This window comes from Neltuma alba, unplaced genomic scaffold (assembly GCF_004799145.2).
Source record: "Neltuma alba isolate B1F8T4 unplaced genomic scaffold, ASM479914v2 tig00011398_pilon, whole genome shotgun sequence".
Classification (NCBI taxonomy): Eukaryota; Viridiplantae; Streptophyta; class Magnoliopsida; order Fabales; family Fabaceae; genus Neltuma; species Neltuma alba.
In genome coordinates, this window is record NW_021636087.1 from 530,106 (window position 1) to 552,975 (window position 22,870).

General features: G+C 35.6%; 3 protein-coding genes and 1 pseudogene across 5 annotated transcripts; 2 read left to right on the top strand and 2 right to left on the bottom strand.

Annotated features, from left to right (window-relative positions):
• Positions 1-57: 57 nt before the first annotated feature.
• LOC114712918 (dnaJ homolog subfamily C member 2-like) lies at positions 58-3,764 on the bottom strand. Its single transcript, XM_028897480.1, has 2 exons — positions 3,662-3,764; positions 58-2,446 (listed from the first exon to the last, which is right to left on the bottom strand). Exon 2 carries the CDS (start codon positions 2,335-2,337, stop codon positions 382-384), a length of 1,956 nt encoding a protein of 651 aa, XP_028753313.1. The 5' UTR covers positions 2,338-2,446; positions 3,662-3,764; the 3' UTR covers positions 58-381.
• Positions 3,765-6,436: 2,672 nt separating this feature from the next.
• LOC114712909 (magnesium transporter MRS2-4-like) lies at positions 6,437-9,154 on the top strand. Of its 3 annotated transcripts, none has more exons than XM_028897466.1 (4): positions 6,437-6,862; positions 7,209-7,666; positions 7,944-8,222; positions 8,677-9,154. In XM_028897466.1, the coding sequence occupies exons 1-4, from the start codon at positions 6,559-6,561 to the stop codon at positions 8,956-8,958; spliced, it is 1,323 nt and encodes a 440-aa protein (XP_028753299.1). In that variant the 5' UTR covers positions 6,437-6,558; the 3' UTR covers positions 8,959-9,154. The 3 variants fall into 3 exon arrangements, with proteins under 3 accessions (XP_028753299.1, XP_028753301.1, XP_028753302.1); XM_028897468.1 differs by having other exon boundaries at positions 7,209-7,648; positions 7,947-8,222; XM_028897469.1 differs by having other exon boundaries at positions 8,670-8,778.
• A 5,126-nt stretch (positions 9,155-14,280) lies between these two features.
• On the top strand, positions 14,281-18,012 carry LOC114712882 (uncharacterized protein At4g06598-like; annotated as a pseudogene).
• A 558-nt stretch (positions 18,013-18,570) lies between these two features.
• Positions 18,571-22,092, bottom strand: LOC114712893 (COBRA-like protein 6). Its single transcript, XM_028897453.1, has 5 exons — positions 21,991-22,092; positions 20,203-20,656; positions 19,862-20,015; positions 19,377-19,660; positions 18,571-19,001 (listed from the first exon to the last, which is right to left on the bottom strand). The coding sequence occupies exons 1-5, from the start codon at positions 22,090-22,092 to the stop codon at positions 18,718-18,720; spliced, it is 1,278 nt and encodes a 425-aa protein (XP_028753286.1). The 3' UTR covers positions 18,571-18,717.
• Between the last annotated feature and the right edge of the window lie 778 nt (positions 22,093-22,870).

Genomic DNA, 22,870 nt, shown 5'->3' on the forward strand with positions numbered 1-22,870 from the left:
AAAAGCAAAGAAATAGAACTTCCATCATACTAGAAGTGGTAGTGTGGTACGTGGGCCTAAAACGAAAGAGAACAAAGTGATAATACATATATGCATAAAGAGATTCGGATGCGTGGATATGTCTCCTCAGGTTCAATCTCTTCTGCACCAGAAAAAGTACATACATCCCGATGGCTGATGGCTTATTATTGACTAAAAAATAGACCTACTGTAAGATGCCCCAGCACTTTCAAATGTATTACCTACGATATCTAAATGAAGCATGGCAAAATTCCTTATAGGAACCAGGATACATCCCTATGGGCTACTATGGCAAAATTAGCTGAGGTATAGAACCTGAAAACCAAATTTTTCAGAATCATTATAAGCAACTCTAGCTGCTTAAGCTGCACTTTTCTTGCTTCTGAAGTTCTCCTTCAACATTGCAAATTTTTTCTTGCACTGATTCACGGTCTTCCCGGGAACAGCAGCCGCAACTCGTTCCCATCTCTGGTTAGTTTCTTTGGGGAAAGCTTTCAGAGCCTGGACCAGTGCTTTTTCCTGAACAGCAGACCACACATCTTGACCTGAACTAGAGGAAGATCCATTGACTGTCGCAGAACCAGAAGAGCTTGGGCTGTCTGAAGTAATATTGCCGTGAGACCCCTCAGAGTTATTTGTTGCTAAGGTAGCATTGTTAGCAGGTCTTCCAGGAGCTGATTCACCGGTTAATTCTTCTCGGGTTGAGAGCGGAGATGCAATTGATGGTGCGGGTTTCCTTTTCTCAAGGAACGCATCAAACGATTTGGAAGAATCAGGCTTCTGGAGGAGAACTGTTTTGGTTGCCTTCAAAATTTCTTCCACAGATCTTCCTGTACCAATGTACTCTGAAACGACCTCCCACCTCCGAGAAGTTCCTTTAGGATATTTTTGCATGGCTTTTCTCAATAGCTCGATCTCTTCTTTACTCCAAGGTTTTTCCTTCTTTTCATTGGCGTTGCCTAGTAAGGCACTGCCATTAGTACTTGCAGAACTATCCTTTTTATCAGTTTTCCTATGTTTCTTGTCATCTGCATCTTTTTTAGAACCACAAGCATCTCTCAGAATTTCTGCTTTCTCTGAGATGGGCTTTCCTTCAAACATTTGGCACAAACTCCTCAACTTCTCAATATCAAGTGACAGGCAAAGACTTTCTACATCATCCTCAGACATGTCATGTGTTCTCTGGGACAAGACAGGTGCTGCAAGTGTTCGAAGACGATTTCGCTCTTTCCGCAAGAGCTTTTTCTCTTTCTCCTTCACCTTCTTTTGCTGCAAAGCAGCTTCTGCAGCTTGTCTCTCCTCCTCCTCCTTCTGTCTCTTCTCCTCTTCTGCAATTCTAGCAGCTTCTTCCTCCTGTAATTTTTTGGCCAGAATCTTGGCCTCTTTTTTCCTCTTCTTCTCAGCTTTTTCCTCTTCCTTTCTCCTCATTATTCTTGGGTCTCTCTTATAAGCATTATCAACAAGAGCACGAATCCGTGCATACTCTTCCTTCCTTGCTTTTTCTGACAATTTTGCATTCTGCCTTTCCATCCACCTCCTATGGTCTCGAGATTCAGCTTGTTCAAGATCAAATTCATCAGCATGAGGAAACTCCCTCCAGCTTTTAAATGCATACCAGAAATCGTAGAATGCATCAACTTCTTTTAGTGGAGTATTGTCATCTCCTAAAGATGGAACTGGTTGATTAATGGACCACCGCCCATTCCTCATAAAAGCAGGACCAAAAACTTTGAAGAAGTCTTGTGGAGAACAATCAGTGGGAATTTCATCATCAAACTCATCAGTGGAATCGTATATTCTTCTCTTCACCGGATCAATCAATACTTCATATGCTTCCTGGACTGCCTTAAAATGACTATCTATTTCATCCTTCTTTGCCTGTTTTGCAGCTTCAGTCTCCTCACCAAGCAGAAGAGCAGCCTGTTTATCAGGATGATACCTCAAGGCAGTTTCACGATAGCTTTTACGAATTTGATCCTCCGTAGCAAGATACCTTAGATGGCCCAAACCCAATAATGCATAGTGATCTTGTTGCTTGTCTCCAGCACCAGACTTCTTTTTACCCTTGCTGCTGTAAGAATCAGATGATGCAAAATACATCTTTTCCTTATCATCAACCACCTTCTCATCATCACCATCTGCATTATCTTCTTCAACACCAAGAAGTTTAAGGGCAGCTGAATGGAAGGCATGGCCAGCAGGTTCAAAGTTTGAAGCCTTAATAGGAAAACAATTTGAAGAAACAAAAATTGGCTGTCCATCTACAATCTCTTGTGAGTAGGCAATAAGCCGGAGGTTTGCGTGTTTGGCCATCATGATGGCCTGCCCAACCAGGAGGTAGGTAGTATGTTAGTGCTTGATGTCCCACAACAGCTCCAATTCAATTTCAATGTGTCCTCTAATAATTAATTATAAATACTGGAAGCTGCATTGACAATAAAAGTTCAACCAGGTCATTAAAAGACACCCTGAACAAGATACACATTGTGCAGCCAAACCACAGCATCAGCAGATCAAAATCAGAACAGGTATAGAGACTAGTTATTGCACCCAGGCATAGAACACATTGATATAGAAACTAGCAATCCAGAAGCTGCAGAGAGAGTAGTGTGTGGCTGTTAGACAGTTAACTATTGTTGTCAGCCCAATATCTAAAGCTCCACAATATTAGGAGGCCAGCTAAATCTTCAAGCATAATGTTTAATGGCAATTTTTAACTCCGGCAAAAGAAGAAAGACTTGGCTATAATATATCACATCAATGAATGCACCACCATGAATGAATTATAAATTTCCACGCAAAAGAGTTAAATACCGCATCATCTGCAACATAAAACCACATTCACCCATATGCATAGCATTGTTAAACCACACCATTAACATCCATGGTGGTAGCATTTTCTCAAAGTTATATAAAGGGGACTAAAAAAAACATATAAAATTTATTTATTTGCTATAGGTACACAAGTTTGACCATCCGTTGCATTAGGACCGGAAAAGGCACCGAAGTAAACTAGTAAGGAGTAAGTTGTTGATCCAACGATAATCATAAGCGGCTCATCAAGAACCAATAACCTCTCAAGGACGCTGCGTTAGTTCACCCATCGTCGGAGATATAATTACACGTCTTCTGGGAAAAGTGCGATAATGTCCGATCATGCCTTTAATCAGTTAATTGGTGATTTCTGTGGACGAGGCACAACTTATAAGCGTAAAAAAGCTAGTGTAGGCATTACTTCAAGAGATGCATATAAAATGCCAAAAAATTACTTTCTTTCCTCAAAATATTTCTCTTCATTGGTTCAAATTCCGGTGGATTAATTCCTTATTTCCTACTGACACTTGACTGCATTAAGTGGTGCAACGCAACAATCCCAAAACAAAAAACTGATGAATGATGTTGGCCTAAAAACAAAGGGCTTCGAAATTCATGCACAAAGGTCGGATTATGCACAACAATCGAAAAAAACGCAGAAAAATTCAGCTCTTGTACCATGAAACGGACACAAGATTGAAAGATGGAATCGTGACAGATCACGTAAAGAAACAAAAACAGGAAAGGAAAGGAAAGATAAGCGATGTTTGATCGGCAAATGACACAGATAAAACATGATCAGAGCACAAGAACAAAGAAAACTTACCTAGGAAAAAGAAAACGATTGACGAAGATACCAGAAAACGTTGAACTTGAAGCAGCTGAAGGAACACTGAAATGAATGCAATTTTGGGTTCCCAGATTGTCTGGGAAGTTTCGGCCTTTCTATATGGGCACTAACTTTCCCATCACAGATGTCAACCCCACAGCCAGTTAATTTTTTTGCATTTGCAAAGAAAACAAATCGGCAAGGAACAAATTGAACAAATACATGTTTACTTGGAACTTTGAATAAAAAAACTGTATATTCTTAATTCGTCTAGAATTCAATATGGGAAGATGCAGTTAAAATTATTTGAAATCAACAAGTATGTTGCAAATACAAAAAATTTTCAAAAATATTATTAACTCCATTCCTAATTATAAAAGCTAATTGATTAATTTGAGGAGGTTAAGGAAAGGAGTTAAGTTAGTTATTTGTAATAAATAGGTATTATTTTTCCTAAAATATCCTTGTTAATCAAATGTATTGATTAGAACTACCATTATTAGAATGACTTCTTTGGAAAAAAAATGCATAAATTTAATAGACAAAGTGGATTGGCATCTTATATTTAGGACCAAAATAAAAATCACATAAAGTCTTATATTAAGGACTGGAGATAGTATTTAATAATCGAAGGGTAACTTCTAAATAAATATTTATTTTTAATTAGAATGAATAAGAAAATCTTTAATATATACGTAAGACCAAAAAGGAAAAGGATTGTACTACTACTCCTCCTTCGGTCCTTAATATATGACCTAATTTTTAAATTGTTTTTTGTCATAAATATAAGACCTATTTTTCTTATTTATCAATTTTTTCTAAATTATTTCTATAGATACTCGCTCAACTATAATCAAGTAGAAGAGGGAGAGGAGTATTAAAAAAAATAATTATAGTGTTTTAGAAAAAATGTGTCACTTTTTTTATAATTGACAAATTTACCTAACTTCTTTAATCTAATCAAATTAGTTAAATTGGTTTTATATTAAGGACCGGAAGAGTATTTTTGATCCTAAATATAAAAACTAGTTAACTAATTTGAGAAAATTAAGAAGATGGGTTAAGTTAGTTATTTGTAATAAATAGATGTTGTCTTTCCTAAAATGTCCTTACTAATCAAGTGTATATGCTAAAATTACCATTATTAGAATGACTACTTTGAAAAAAAATACATAAATATAAAAAACAAAGTGGATTTGGATTTTATATTTAGGACCAAAATAAAATTTAAACAAAATTTCATATTAAAGACCGGATGTAGTATTATCTAAAAATTCTTTAAAAAGAAAAAAAATATCCTTGACAGATTTTTATTTTTCAAATGCGCAACTTTTGGACCACATGCGACATATGGAACTCATACTAGTTTTAAAAAAGTAACTACCTCTACTCGTGTCCCACGAAATACATTACTGATAATTTATTCAAAAATAAAATTAAAATATCCTGTAATTCACCTAAAAATATTTTTAATAATTTGAAAAAAAAATTAAAATTAGTATATATCGTTAATACAAGTTTTTTTAAAAAAAAATCGTTAATATAAGTTTCTAATTTTCAACTATGGCAAAATTTTCAAATATGTACTACCTTTGATTTTAATTATAAGACATTATTTATAATGACCAGTAGTAGTTTACTAAAGTTTTGATTTTTGTTTTTTCTCCCTAATTCTTTCCAAAAATATGCCGAATCTCATGGTAACATTGTTGCTACTTGCTATCAATATGTAAGAAAATGTCTCATCTAATTTAAAATGAAAAAGTTATACATGCATGAAAAGTAACATGAGCTAACCTCTTCTATGTTTTTGTTTTTTGGGTGAATCTTCTGTGTTTATTTTTATTCCCATGTAATGCGTATTTAGTTCTCTAGATATTTAATTGTAGCAAAGAAAATAATGACTAATTATATTATTAATAATCAATATTACTCCCTCCGGTCCATAATATAGATAATAAAAAAAGTTGGTTAACTTCCAAAAAATGGAGGTTTAGTCATTAAATTTGTCATAAAATGATAAAGTTTTCTTATTTTACCCTAAAAAAAATGATAAAGTTGCTTTTAATGTTATACTTTTATTATCTTTTATCTCCCTCCTATATTTAATCGAGGCGAAACTATATTTAATGGAGATGAAAGTGAAAAAATCACATTAGTTATTCTAATAATGTCTTATATTCTAGATCACAATTTTTTTTCTATAGGATGTCTTATACTACTTCCGGTCCTAATTATAAGAATTAGTTGACTAATTTGAGAAAATTAACAAAAGAAGTTAAGTTAGTTATTTGTAATAAATAGTGTTGTCTTTCCCAAAATATTCTTGCTAATTAAGTATGCTGGTTAGAATTATCATTGTTAGAAGGACTACCTTGAAAAAAAATATATAAATATGATAGACAAAATAAATTGAGGTCTTATATTTAGAACCAAAATAAAAATCAAACAATATCTTATATTAAGGGTCGAAGGTAGTATTATGGATCAGAGAGAGCAATAATCAATTATCAATTGAGTTTTTCATAATATTTAAGTCAAAAAATTTATTATTAATGAATAATATAATTTATGCATGCTCGAACATGCTCTTCCCACCATGCAAGTAGTACTTCTCCGCGAGTCCCGAATTTGAGAAATGCACATTCATAGGCTTTGGGATCTGTGAATCTCTTAGCATTTGCAATTCTGCGTTCATGGAAGATCATAGCGATGGAGAAAGAAAGAAGCAGACGTACTTACGAAGAACAACATCAGCTTCATCCCTCTCTAAATCCTTCACATTCCCTTAACCTACTAGACACTCATTTTGCTCATTCACGGCATACTGACATTCCTCGTCGTCAATTTCATTTCTGTTGCAATTTATTTTTCTTCGTTTTCCGTTGAAATTTATGGGCAAGGGACCGTTCTCCTTTAGCCGCTTTGGTGGCCGTCACCGGCAAAAGAGAGTGACTGATCTGCAGCAGCCGGTGGCCGGAGGGTCCAGCTCCCCGGGGAACACCGAGCATGGACCTGGCCTCATAAGCAAGGCCAAGAAGAAGCCCGGTGGCGTGAGGTTGTGGATGAGGTTCGACCTGTCGGGTCGATCAGAGCTGGTTGAGTTGGATAGGAACGCGGTTATCAAGCGCGCAGCGATTCCGGCACGGGATTTGAGGTTCCTGGGCCCTATCTTCTCCCAGTCCTCCAATATCCTCGGTAATTATTTTGAGATTTTGTCATGTTTGATTTTCGGGACCTCGAGGGGTTTGATGTTGTGGTGTTCTTTGTGTATTGTTATATTAGGTATGACATTGATTAGACTATGACTGCGTAATGCTTTAAAGTGAATGTTTGCTGGTAGCAGAACTTGGCAATTGGAATGAACGAAGAAAGTGATTATATGTTGTGCTATATTTCACGGAACACGAGTCTAGATATTCTGTTGGTGCTGAAATTTTTATTCTCAATTGTAGATATAGATATTCTGTTTACTTATCTTCCCCATATTTGGTAATAGCATGAATACAATCAAGTATGGAATGACATAAAATCTCCTTTTCAGCCAGAGAGAGAGCAATGGTAGTTAATCTGGAGTTTATAAAGGCTATAGTCACAGCTGAAGAAGTGCTATTGCTTGATCCTCTTCGCCAGGAGGTTCTTCCATTTGTTGAACAACTAAGGCAACAACTTCCAAATAAAAATCAACCTCAATTTCATGCCCGTGCAGTTGAACAAGAAACGGAAATGCAGGTTTCAACTGGCAGACAATTGCTAACAATGCCAGAGCCCGAAAGTTTGCGATCTGAGCTTCCATTTGAGTTTCAAGCTCTGGAGACTGCTTTGGAAGTTGTCTGCACACATTTGGAGTCAAATGTGGCAGACCTTGAGAGAGCTGCATACTCTGTATTGGATGAATTAATTAGGAGTGTCAGCACCAAGAATCTCCAAAATGTTCGAAGTTTGAAGAGTAATGTTACTCTTTTGCTGGCACGTGTGCAAAAGGTACGCTGCTTAGGTAGTTAAGTACTGATGCTATTTGGCTGTGGATGGTGATGGATAAAGCTTAAAACTTATCCGAAAAACAAATATGCCAAGTGAACTGGAGTCCGTATAAGCAGGATTTCTCATTATCCAATTAGATAACAGCCAAAGGCCCTACTTTATCACTAGTAATTTTCTATCTTAAATAGATCTCAGGGGTCTATTTAATTTTGTAGTCATTGCAATGGGATGAAATTGAACATCATCATCTATTCACTAGATCATGCTTGTATTATAAGTGCATGGTCCCCTTTTCCAGGTGCGGGATGAAATTGAACATCTGTTGGATGATAATGAAGATATGGCACAATTATATTTGACGAGAAAATGGATACAGATTCAGCAAGCTGAGGGTTATTCAGGAGTCATAACCACAAACAGCATCAGCACTGCAGCCATATCTCGTCAATTTTCTTACAGAAGCGGAAGTCTTGTGACTAGCAACTTTGTGGGTGATAATGATGTGGAGGATCTTGAGATGTTGCTTGAGGCATATTTCATACAGTTGGATGCAACACGTAATAGGATACTGTCTGTAAGTGTTCTTTCTTGATCAGAGCATAACCATGACAAAACTACATCTCTAGGACCTGATCATGTCCAATGCCTTCATCAATTTGTATTTTTATTCTTCTGTCGTGCTATCCTAGTCAAGTTTCCATCATACTTACACTTGCTTACCAGAAATCAATATAATCCATATGCATGGATGTGGGTGAGCAATATTTTGTCATTTGGCTTACCTCTTGTCTTCCTCATATATAAATAAGTTAAAAGTTATTAGTAGATTATCGTAAATCTTGATCCCATCGAGGCGGTAAATGATAAGTGGGGCGGATCATATTGAATTATTGAACTTTCTGCTCAGTTTGATTCTTATAAAGCCCTGTTCAAAACGGACCTTGAGAGTTTGACTGTACAGACTAAAGTACTGCTTCATTTGTTGTTCTTGATAGCTGGTACGATTCTTATTGACTGTTAGCTTGCAGGTCAGAGAGCACATTGATGATACAGAAGATTATGTTAACATCCAACTCGATAACCAACGAAACGAGCTCATTCAGCTGGAGTTGACACTAATCATTGCATCGTTTGCTATTGGAATTAATACTTACATTGCTGTCACTTTTGGCATGAACATTCCTTGTCAGTTTTATGAAAACACTGATGGACTATTTTGGAAGTTCGTCGGTTGTTCTTCTGCAGCTTGCATGCTTCTTTTCCTGCTCATGCTGGCATATGCCAGGTCCAAAGGGTTGCTTGGTTCGTAAGTGTACTTTGATATCTAAAATTAGTGTTCTGGCATTTGAATACACGCTTCCCAAAAGAGCATCTATTCGATGAGAATTGCAAGTTCATTAATTATTTACATCAGAAACCAAGTAGTTGTGATGCAGAGTTAACCGTTTTGTATTTTATGAGTATAAAAATCATTTAATTTATTTCATGTAATGACTGTTACGTTATCAAATGGGGGGCGGAAAATTTGCCTTTAGCTTCACTCCGATGGTTCTCGATTAATGATTCAATGTAAAAGAAGATCCATGTGAGATTCATATGATAATGAAAATTTTCATATGAGAAATGTGTACAAAAGTAATTATTTTGCTGATATTGATCATATAGACTGTTTCATACCAGAGTAGCATTTGAGTTTTCCTCCTTTTTCCCCTCTTTTGGCCTGACTGTTAGACTACAACCAAGGTTTGAAGTTCTAGAAGTGGGTAAAAGTTTACTTCAGTTTAATTGGTACCCAGCTCATATTAAACTCTTTAGTTTGTTATATAGATAAAGTACAAGTGATTAAACTTTTAGTGTGCGTCATGTCCAGTGGCATTGCTATATTTTTATTGTAAGAAATATCGAAAAGTCTTCAGTTCTCTCGATATCTTTATTTTTCAACATTTTCATACAACAAGACTATTTTTTCAAAGAAAGATACAAAAGATATGAGAAGAGGATGTGCTCCTTGATAATTGGTGAATGCTTGAAGCATTCACTAAAGACCAACACACAAACCACGAAGCATTAAAACGAACAAACCCAACAGCAAATTGGACAAGCATAATGTCGACATCAGCACAACATAAAAGCAGACATTCTATATTATCACTTGAATTTAGTTTGAAAAAGTTAGTCTCCCATAGCATAATAGTCAAAATTCAAAATCTTCGCTGAGAAAAGTATTACATTTAAGATCAATTTATCTCAAACAGGATTGCCTTCATAAAAAAAATATTCATACCTAACCCAAAAAGAAAAACATACAATCTATACTTGACCAAAAAAAAAAAAATTCAGAAACAGGTTCAACCAAAACGACCAAAGACTCGAACCAAAAAGTTAAAGCCACTAAAAAACAGTGTGGCTGTTGCATCCTGTGACCCGAAATGTGCTGACCACAAACCATTCAAGATTGCTGATTGCCACTAAAAGCAAGGTATCTCATAGGATACTGAAAAATGCTTACTAATTGGGGGAAATGGCATGACCACATAGTGATGAAATGTTAAAGCTTTTAACTATATACAAACCCAACAGCAACATTGGAAAAGCATAATGTCGACATCAGCACAACATAAAGCAGACATTCTATATTATCACTTGAATTTAGTTAAAAAAGTTAGTCTCCCATAGCATAACGAGTCAAAATTTAAATCTTCGCTGAGAAAAGTATTACATTTAATGATCAATTTTATCTCAAACAGGATTGCCTTCAATAATAAAAAAATATTCATACCTAACCCAAAAAGAAAAACATACAATCTATACTTGACCAAAAAAAAAATTCAGAAACAGGTTCAACAAAAACGACCAAAAACTCGAACAAAAAGTTAAAGCCACTCTAAACAGTGTTGGCTAGTTGCATCCTGTGTACCCGAAATGGTGCTGACCACAAAACCATTCAAGATTGCTGATTGCCACTAAAAGCAAGGTATCTCATAGGATACTGAAAAATGCTTACTAATTGGGGAAATGGCATGACCAACATAGTGATGAAATGTTAAAACTTTAACTATGTATTATATATTATAAAATGAATATTGGCGTCATCTAAGATATTTATAAAACTTATACACCTGTCACAGCTTTGAGAGTAAAACATATTATGTATATATTTTATAATAATTCAACAATAAAATTCGATCATCTGCTTTTGAGATGAGGTTGTTGATAGCACTTAGCACAAATGATTCTTCCTCTAGAAGGGGATTGCATCTTAGCGAGAGTGCTCCATTTGCATTTCTTAAAAGTTGGTTCTTTCACCAACTAAACAAATTTTCAAAAAGTGGGTAGATTCTCTCATTGGTTCTCTGATCATATTTGATCAATTTGGTTGGAAGTTCCAAATATATATATATATATATATATATATCAATAATAGATGGATTATGTGGGAAGGACTCTATTCTTTTCGAATAAGGTTGATGATTTGAATGTTATAAAGAAGAAAAATCATTTTAGAAAAAGCTACCCTCAATTAATTGACTAGCAGTTGAATCTGATTTGATAGCATCAAATGCTAGATAAATATATTAAGAAAATTAAAATTATATTGACTATAATCCTATTAATTAGAGTCCAATTAAATATTGCTAAATTATACTTTTTAATTAAAATGTTAATATGTAGTCCTTCACCTCTTTTATAGACACGTCAACCATCTCGTCAAAACCAAAGAAATAATCGAGTCATCAAATTTCTTTGAAAATGAAAATAAATCAAATTTATTATCATATTTAGTCATAAATTACATTTTGAGAAATGAAAAAAGAAAATAGTATCAAAATTTAAAATGGGGAAAATATAAAAAGTATGTAATTATTAAGAATCTTTTGGCCAAAAAAAAATTATCAAGAATCACTTATTCTTCTAAAAAGAAACCGGAGGAATATTATTAATAATATCCATGTTATTATCAATATATGCATAAAAGATGGATTATGCTTCTGAATAATATAACTTTACCTATCTCACCCTTTTTTTTTGCTTCGCATCTGGTTATCTTTGGCTAGTCCCTATTCACGGAGAATTCAACGGGCCCAGACTAATCCATATTCAGGTTCTGTTGGTCCTGTATGGGGGAGACCCTGGCTCCTTACGCTACTACGTTCTCACGTCTCGAACTCGATACCTGTGATTAAGTTCGGATTACTCTCACCCCATCTTCTACACAAACATTTTCAGCTCTTAGCATGAGTAATTTCCTCATAATGTTTGTGGTCCCATAAACAGCCCATAAATAATGACCCAATAGATAAAATAACGATGATCACTGAAATGACTTGGAATATAAATATCATATTCTGATTTTTTTGGATGAAAATTGAAAAAATCAGATTACAAAAAAAAAGTAAAAAAACTTTGACCCCAAAATCAGTCCCAACTTTTCTTTTCTTTTTTTTTTTTACCTAACATAACAAAATAAGATTGGATGTGTATATCTTATATGAATTATTTAGATTTATTTACACTATCTAATTTTCTTTTGTTTTTTTCATGAGGGCAAAAAATAGTTATTTTTTAAATAACTGTACTTCATATACAATGTTATAAATCAAATCACTGTGTCTAGCTAACATATCACTTCAACAAAATTTTATTTATGTTATGTCTGCTAATCACTTTTAGTGGCCAATTTTTTTTTTTAACTTCTCTTCTTCTTCTTCCAAAAACAAATTCCTCCTATTATTATTGTTCAAAACTTCAATATAAAATGTAAAACGGATTGTGGTATCTTACATATTTCAATTAAAATGTACTTTTCTGTTTTTTCAGTTTTAAACACTATAATAATTTGTTATAGCTCAAATAATTAAATAGTAAGTTATAAAAAGTAAAAACAAAAGAAAAAAGAAAAAGTTTGAAAAATTCTCCTGAGCAACTCATTCGCTTTTTAAAAACACATCAATTATGCTTCACTAGCAAGCAAACACGTAATGCTTGTTATTAACGGTTAAAATTTGTTCATAATATTAATAATTAATATTAATGTCTGGTGAACATGAGAATTCATTCGTTTATTCTTTCCAACTTTATTTTTTTGGTCCAGATCACAACCCATACTTTTCAATTGTAAATTCCTTTCTTAAATTTTTTTTTACTATTTACAAGCTAAATTTAAGTTGAATATGATAATTAAAAGGAAAAAAAAACCAAGCCTTCCTTTGAACTAAAATGCCAGACAATAATACTCCCCCAACAATCCTAAATATAAAAATTAGATAACTAATTTATAAAGATTAAAAAAATTAATATTTATAAAAAAAAATATGTGTATATTTGCCTAAAATACTTTCTTAATTAATATTCTTTGATAAAATTTTTTTTAATATATATGCACCATCAATAGGATAGCTACACACTTATATATATTTGAAAATAAGTTGCACATATTTTTTACTGTATTGATATCGATGTTAATACTAATACCAATATCAACTTTTTAATTGAGCAGAAACTAGAATAAGAATTATTTGAAATTATTCATGATAATTTATCCTTTTTATAACTAAATAATTTATTCAAATTTCATCCAAAAAAAAAATAAACCACGTTATCTGAAAGAAAAAGATTGCCGGAAAAACTAGAGTGGTTCTAACACTTGGCTTGGCTAAAACGAATTTAAGTTGTAACAACAGGTGTCATCGGAATAAATGAGAAATATCGGGGTCAAACTGTAAAATAGCAAAAGTTGCAGGGATGTATATATGTATTGTGTTCACCATTTTAGCGCGCCGAGGGAGGAAATATCGAGACGCAGCTTCAACGAGAAGACAGAAGAAGAGAGAGGGGGGAAGAGAGAGAACGGAGTGGGGGGAGAAACAGATTAAGAGAGAGAAAGAGGGTTGGCATAAAGAGGAGGAAACGAAGAAAGTGTGCTTTAATTTTTAGCCTTTGTAATTGCATTTCGGGATCTCGAATCTAAAATCTCCCAAAGGTGAGCTTTTGATGTATTTGTTATTTTCGTTGGGTTTTTTAAAATGAAACTACGTTCGGATGTTTGCTTGCAAGATGAATTTGTCTTCATTTTATGCTTAGTTCATTTAATCATCTTGCAATTATAAATTAAATTGATGCCCCGACCCCATTGTCGTACATTGCTGCATCGCGTTTGTACAATAATCGATTTCGTATCTTTGGGATTCTCTTTTCTTCTAAATGCACGCTGTTGTTTATTCTGTACATTCATGCCTTGGGTAGATGCTATAGTAAGGGCAGCAAAGGAACGTTTCGATCTTTTTTTGCGTCCGTCATCTTGGACCTTGGAGAAGAAAGAAATTTTAGCCTGCCTGAAACCGAGATTTCTCTCTTTATCTCTCTCTCTACTGGCTTTTGGCAGTTTTTTATTCTCGTTAACCCCCCCCCCCCAAAAAAAAACTTGGTTCAACTTAAAAGTTTCTTGTGTGGGTTTTCTGCTGCTTTGTTGGTGGATTGTTCATGTGTGAGTTGTCTGCCTCCGAAGTTTTGGTAGTCACAGTTGTTTTATCCCCCCCCCCCCAAAAAAAACAAATGTCAAATCAACAGCCAACAACTGCAGAATGTCAGTTTGTTCCACATGCTGGCAGTGGCTTTTAGTAAACAGTTCTAATTATTTTGCTTGATCAAGTAACAAACTATAGCGTGAGAACCTGACTGGTACTTTACATGAGTCAACGAGATATACTAGGGCATTAATTTATATGTGACGCTGCTGTACTGAATGGAAAGGACATACAATGTAGGCGACTTTCTGGAATAGAACATATATAAGAGCTTGATAGATATAGCTTCACGAGATGGCTGGATGAGTGGTGGAGTTATGTTTGGGTTGATGAAGAAGAAAAGTGATCCGTAGAGCTGATAGGGGTGCCAAGATGGCGCAGAGTTATTTTGATCTCATGGAGTTTTTGCTCTATTGAGCTTTGGAAAGCTCTCTGGCTTTCATATATGAACTGTGTTTGTACTCAGCAGTTGGATCCTCCTTTCAGTGGAATCCTGGGTTATTTAGCTCTTAGACATTATCTGTTAAGTGTCTATTTATAATAGTTTATTGTCGTTGAGATTACTAAGATGCATGTGAAACTGCCATGGTTAGAGGTAGTTGTTTTGTTTGACCATTAATTGAATGTTTTGATATTTTTCTATTGATACTTAACATAATTGTCCGTGCTGCTTTATTAAGTGTGATTGGCTTATAATCTTCCCTGGGTGCATGTCTTTGGTAATTTATGGTATGTTATTTGACAGGTATTCTATGGCCAATTCAAAGGGCTCGTCAATATATTTTGGAAAGCATTCTCAGCTTCCCCCCAAAATTCCATCCCCTAGTGTTCCCCAATCATATTCTGATTATGTCCCAAATTCTATCATTGGTTCAAATGTTGCTCAAAACCTAGAGAGGGCCACAATAACCTCCGAAGGACTTCATCTGAGAGCCTTGTCAATGTGATAGAGGAGCAACCTTCATGGCTTGATGATCTCCTTAATGAGCCAGAGACACCTGTTCGTAGAGGTGGCCATCGGCGTTCTTCAAGTGATTCTTTCGCTTACACAGATACATTTAATGCTTTTAACATCAGTCGCACAGATCAGGATGAATATAAGTATAAGAATTCAACATCCATTCCATCTTGGGCATCACTAGACATAGATAATGGAAAAGTTGCTTATCAGATACCCCCGTATGCAGAAATGAACTCTGTAAAACAGAAAAATAGGGCCTGGGAATCTTCTGTGAATGCTGTTACACATCCAAGTGGCCCACACGGGAGAGACAATGTTGCTTTGCAGAGTCCAGGATCATCATGTGCTTCACGTGAAGCAGATGGAGTTGCATCAGCGGTAAATGAGAAGTATGAGTCAGTAGACCCTGGTGTACAGGATGCTAAATCGTCTGCTGGGAGAAAGGATGGTTCACATGCAAAGCCATCTGCTTCTGAAACAGATACAAAACGTGCCAAACAGTACGTGATTGTTTTATGTTTTCTGAATTTGTGGTTATTAGTTATTACACTGTGTAATTGATTTTACCATGAATTTATGACTCGAGGCTGCAAGCTCTGGTTAATGTTTTGATTCTCTCTTCGGTTGTCTTTCCATTTATTTTTCATGCATGTCTTTCCCAGAGCACATCCATTAAGACATGCGAAGCTTCCCCTTTTTAGCCTCTGTCATGGACAACCCTTACAACCCTTGTTGCCTATTTTTATCCTAATAGGCTGAGAGATTCAGTGTGTTCTTAGTTCCTTTTTTAGAAAGATATCTTCCACCTTCATTTTTTCCCTAATAAATGTCTTTTATCAGAAAAACAAGATGCCTGTGTGATGGAAATATTTTTAGTAACTTACTTGAAGGAGAATGGTTATATCTTGAGTTATTGATGTATGCATTATCAAAGCTCAATTGGCACTATTTCTCATGTTTGAGCCAAAGATTAGGGGATGTTGGGTTGGGAGGGGGGGGGGGAGGTTAAAGCAGTGACAGTGTATGTGTATTTTTAGAACAAAATTAAGTGTATTTGCTTGATTTTATGTGTTGATCTGTCAAAATTAAGCATTATGCACTTCATATGATGCAGGCAGTTTGCTCAACGTTCCCGGGTCCGGAAGCTTCAATACATAGCTGAGCTGGAAAGAAATGTGCAAGCTTTACAGGTAAGTTTCAGCAGAAGACAATACTCTGCAAGATTTTTGATTGATGCTTATTTGAGAATGCATGTAGGTTTGTGGGAAAGTTCTATTCTGATTCTTACTTTTTAATAAATAGGTGGAAGGGAATGAAGTATCAGCTGAACTTGATTTTCTTAACCAGCGGAATCTTATTCTGAGCATGGAGAATAATGCCCTCAAGCAACGATTAGAAAATTTAACACAGGAGCAGCTTATAAAATACAGTAAGTTTATCTCCTTGACCTTGATAGAACTAGGCAATGAGCATGGAAGTCAAACTGCAAATAGAATCGTGTGAACAGGAGGGCTAATTTTTTGAATCATGAATAATAAGATTTACTATGCGAAGTTAAAAATAAACAACTCAAGATTGATTTGCATAATAAAACATCATTCAATCATTTCAAAATTTGACAGTTTTAGATTTAGATATAAGACATAATAAGGCTTTCTGTAAACAAGTCTTAGGAAACCTATATGGTGCATTCAAGAGTCCTGTTCAACTTTTTTTCTTTGTGCACATGGAAGAACCATCTTAGCTAGGATGTAATCCTCTTCAGTTGAAATATTTAACAGGCACAGTACTGTTGGTAGGTTAATTATATATACAAACAAAAGAAGATTGAGTCCTATTACCACCGTCCTATGATTAAAAAAAACAACAACGTTTGGTGAATTATAAAATGGTGAACTGCAAATGCCCCTTTATTCAGCACTTTCGTCCCTCACCCCAATTTTCCTAGGCAGGAGGTAGACTAGTGGCAGTGAGTATTAATAAGCTGGACTTGAAGAAAACATGTCTTTTTTGGCTAATTCTTCTCAGGCATGAGTATTTTCTTCAGATATGACAGGAATTTGTTTTGTGAACTAAATTGTACATTGTAATCTCAGTGGAATATGAAGTCCTGGAAAGAGAAGTTGGAAGATTACGTTCCATTTATCAGCAGCAGCAGCAGGCACAACATCTGCCCCCACAGCAATCTTCTTCTGGCCTTCGACGCACGAAGAGCAGAGACCTTGAATCCCAATTTGCAAATCTTTCTATGAAACACAAGGAGTCAAGTTCAGAGCGTGACCCTGTGACTGGCCCCCTCCGTAGTTAGATTCACAGTCGACCGGTGCTTTCTATAGTTAGTTCTGCAGTCTAGCTGTATCTTTGTTCTGCCTCTAGATTCAACTGACATATCCAAACCTGCAACATAATTGCTCACCTCTCATGCGGGACTGTGCAGAGGTCTCCTGCTTATGTCCTCTCTCTGCCCGCTTTTCACGGCAACATTTGCCTTACCTTAACCCTTCATTCATGTTAAAAGCGAATCATTTAATTTGCACCTGGTGGTCATTACTGAGAAGTGAAAACACACTATTTGCATCAGTTGACTTACCGGAGGTGGTAACTTTAACGGTTTCACCCCTCACTGTACGTTCTGGTGACCATTTTGTAACCATATGCCCCATCTGTTTCTGAATATCCATAGCCATGGAAATCTGCCAAATATAAAACAGCAAATATCTGTAAGGCTGTTTGGATGTGCATTATTTTTATAGATTATGTTGAGCTGATGCTTGTATTGTAAAATAATTATACTAATGAAGCTAATATTCCATTGCACTGTTCGATGCTGGTGATAAATTTGACCTACTTGTTTTAACTACTGTATGAGTTATTTTATATGCCCATTGTTGTTGGGAGTTTTGACGTGTTACTGTCTTGCATGGTTCCGTAGATTTTGTTTTAACTTTTCATGTTGCTGCGCATCGGGAAGATATTGATGTAGCTTTACTTATGTGTTGATGCATGACAAGAATATATTGATAAGAACGAAAATATGATAGAAAATTATCTTATTGGTGGTTTTATATTTATGTTACGTACATTGAAAAATTTGAGAATTCAAGAGGGATGAGGGGGGGAAAAATTTTTCATGCTCGTTACAGATTTGGACGGCTATTATATTATAGTATGTCCTACTTGTGATCATCTCAACATATCACAGTATAAATTAAAAGGAATTTCCTGTGATCTGGTAATTTTTATTTATAAACCAATGATAAGCCCGGAAAAGTCACGAGTACCTTTTTTCCTGATTATTAGACTGTCGCAAGTTTATATAACTAGCATCTTAACTTCTGTTCTAGATTACGCTCTATCCCTTGGGTACCCCAAAATGATGGAATTGAGATAAAATTATGCCACCAAATACTAAAATGTTATTAAAAATCTGAAGCGTACGAGAATAATAATGGCATTATGAATGGAGAGATTAATCTAACATTCTGATGTGGCTAACAAATATAACTAACTAGTATAATCATTCTGCATAGAAATTAATCTCAGAAGCCTATGAATGACTATGTATACTGATCAGTTCTGGTGATTCACCGTAACAACATTGAGAGGATAAAAGATACGAAAAGCAGGAAAGAAGAAGAAGACGAGTGAAAAGCAGCAATATTGGGCAGGGTAGGGTAATTATCAGGACTGGGCATAACACATTCATCTCCATTAAATAAAACAGTTCTGGGAAAACCCCATCCTCCTGTGAAGGTGAAGATTCCAGCATCTTTGTGAAGTAGCATCTCTGTCTGTACATTCCCATTCTCCCCATGTGTCAGCAACATGTCATTGTAATACTTTATCCCCCAGAACATCACTGTATCATCTGAAAATTTTCCCCAAATATTATGTCACTTTCAAAACATATGCATTCTCATATTTCATACAATCACATAAACACAGTCAAGCTCCTTTGGTTTGTGAAATGGAATGGAAAAGAAAGAGTACATGAAAAGGGGGCAAAATGACTTCTCTGATGTGAAATGTTTTTGTTTGGCTTTTATTTATTTCTTCATTGTCTAGTTAGCTTCTCGATTAGAAGGTTTTCTGCTTTGATTCTTTTGAAGTGCTTATTTTGTTTGCATCAGAATCAAAGTGAATATATCATTTTCCTGTTGTAACAAGACAGTGACTTATTAGTAAAGTATACACAACTTTTTTTTCCCCCACTAAACTTATCATGAGAAATGAAGCAACTTACTGATATCCCCAAAAATTCTGAGAGGTTGATAGTTGAAGCTGAAGACTTGTGTTAAACTCTGCAAGTTAGGGTGTAAGAGCACAAGATTCCACTGAGAATAGTTCTTAACAAAGTTATAATTTGTGATTGTGACCTTCACCCTCCAATACTTTGTATAGCTCTGCTTCACATGCCAGTGAATCCTAATAGGGCACATGTGCTGTGAACACCTCACCACTGGTTCTGTCTCTTGTGTGCTGCTATCATCTTGTGGCAATTTCAACAATGAAGGAGCTTTATCAGAACTGAAAGAGGGGGGGAAAAAAACATCTGATGAGTAATTAGTTCTTTGAGTTTGAAGGAATGCCCTAATTTTAGTGAACTCCAGTGACCCAACCCATCTAAACTTTTTCTTACCAAAAAAAAAAAGAGTTGGTTTTAATTAAAAACCTCATAACAACAATATTAAGTAGCTGCATATAAGAGAGGGGGATAAGAAAATGTACTTGACACAGTTTGCTCCAGGTAGACCTTGGCAATTACAGCTGCATTTAGGGCAAGGAACAATGGTATCACTGTAGAAAGCAGATAATGACACGCAACATTTTGGGGCTGATGCTGATAAGAATTGAGAGTATATACAAGTCACATTCCATGTTTCTGCAATCACATCAAATTACATCTCAAATGTTAACTTGTCTCATTCCAACACTATCTAAAACTAGTTTTGGACTCAATAAGAGACGGTAAGAGTCCATCTCAACTATAATCACCGCTAACACATCATTTCATTGTTCTCTTAGTGGATCTAAATCCTCCTAAAACTATTTGTAAAATCATAACTCACCAAGAACTTGTGTCCATCGACGACCATCAGTGGTGAACTTGCTAGGAGGGACCTGAGTAGGATCACTACAAGAGTATCCGGGGATTCCAAGGCTGAAATTAGCAGGCACGGTGATGTTGCTAGGGTTTAGGACAGAGGGTTTATTAAAATTCATCTGAAACATGGAAGTGACTTGTGAGGGATCTTGAGTGAGAGATGATAGGATGCCTTGTTTGCAACAATTGGGAACTTGCTTGTTATAAGGTGTGCCAGGAATAAGATCAATGATGGTTGGTTGCTTCTCACAACAATGTGGCTTGTCTTGTCCCTTAAACCTTGAACAGTTCCCTTGCTCTGTCGTCTCTGCTCCTGACATGCTCCATATTACCTCATCACCTCTCCATGCCCAACTTAGCCTCCAACCCGGCTTCTCCACGTGTCGGTATAGTTGCCAATTATATATCCATACCCTCACCTACAGGTAAAACATCAAACTCTTTCATCTATACTTTAAATGGTATTAGAATTAAGATATGACTAAAGGGTCCTTGCCTCTCTATGATTCAACAATTTATCAAATAGGTGCTGATAACAGCAAGTATTATTCCATGAATTGGATTCAGTTACATGGATCATCACATTGTTATGTTCTATTATAAGAGTGTTTAAATGAAAACCAAATCATGGTTTCAGAAGTGATTTTACGGTCTACGAGATAAATATGTAGAGGAGTTTATCTCGATTTGCGGAAAAGTGCTTTTGAGAAGCAAACACCCCCTATGATTTGTTATTCAAATACACCAATTTTTTCATGAATAATTTATTATAATAATATCATAACCATGAATGTAAATCATCTCAAGTGAGAACCTCATAAAATGCCCTGATTCATGGCTTCTATTATAATAAGGGAAATCAGAAATTCTGTTGGGAGAAAATTACACTATCAAGTTACACACCTTATGTTAACATCTACATTCGCTGCTGCTAAATATAATTAATAGCTTTTTTTATTTTGTAAAAATTGGGAGAAAAACTAGAGAGACCTGCATGTAAGGCAACCAACACAATATTTTCCTTCTATAGAATTGAATTTAAGCTATAAAATAGGTAGATTCTCCACCATACAACATATTGTACTATTCAATAAACAATCCTCCTGGATTTCCAATCTCCTGCTAATTACATTAAGTTGAACCCAATGAAAATTGTTACCAAATGTATGATAATAAGGTTCTAATGGAAACTAAAATCAATGTTGAATTTGAAAACTTCAATGAATGAATCCCACATTTATTTTTCTTTTCTTTTTTTTTCTTTTTTTTTTAAAAAACATGAGAGCAAATCAGAGAACAGGGCACACAGGAGGAGTGTTTATGTGGTCCATGGAAGTGAAAGTGACTAACACCAACCAAGCAGACACAAAACTCAGGTCCCACAGAATCAGGCACCAAGGGCAGGATGACGTGGATGTCATTCATTGGATCTCGATCGGGCACAAAGAGAAACTTGTGGGACTGGGCGGAGCAGAACAAAACCCAACCGGAGACAGACATCGGGTACACCATCGTCTTCCTTAAAAACATCGAAAATTCGCAGACTTTTTGAACTCTCTTTTTCACCCATTATTTTTTTCCCCTATGATCTATATATTCCCATTTTAAAAAAGGGGCCTGAACCTCTCCGTTCCCAACCCCCTAGATTATAAAACTCGATGGCCAGAACACAAAACCCCAGAAACTCAGAGACTGACTGAGAATTTCATTTTTAAAAAACTACTAAAGAATTAAAAAGAAAATAAAAACTTACATCGTAAGTGTCCCCATTATCTGCCAGGAAATCCCATGTGATTGTGATGTTTCCATTGGGATCCAGTGGATCGTACCCATCTGCAATGATCCAACTCCACATTAACAACAGAAACCACCGAACAAAAACACACACGCACACGTGTGTTTATTAATAAACAAAAGCATGAGTATATATATCCAAGGAAGAAAGAAGAAGTAGAAGAGACGAGTGGAAAGGAGGTTGGTTTACAGGAAAGAGGCGAGAAGGAGACGAAGACGAAGACGACAAGGAAGGAGAAGAACAACAAAGTCGAAAGTTGAGCCATTGATAAGGGATCAATTGAGAAGTCACGAGAGAAATTGATTAGTATTCTCAAGAAATGGATTGGTGATGAGTTAAGAAGAAGAAGAAGAAGGTGACGGTGGAAATGGCGGCTGGGTGGGCGAGAGGCTTGGATTTACGACGCCATTTGTTTGTAGGAACGAGGTAATAATAGTTTTGCATGTCTTGTTTGGATCTGCCTCTCTTTCTAAATCACAGGAAGGACCAAAAATGAAAAAAAGAGAGTAAAACGAACGAAAACGAAAGGCTGCATTAAATGGATTCCCAATTACAGCGGATTGGGTGTCCTTAGGATTTGCCATTTCAGTGTCCCATTCAAATTCCATGTCCTTCGTCGTACTTCCGTTTACGTTTTTCCCAATTTGCCACCATTTATGGTCCCCTCCCTCCTCCCATCTATCAAATTCTCATGCTCCTCGGGAAGGGAGGGGTTTGTACTGGGAGAATTACGAGGTTAATAATTACCAAAAAATTTTAATAATAACCTCAAGAATCTATAATAATAAGTTTCAGATTCTGTAATTTTTTTTTTTGAGATCTTATTATAATTCGCTTT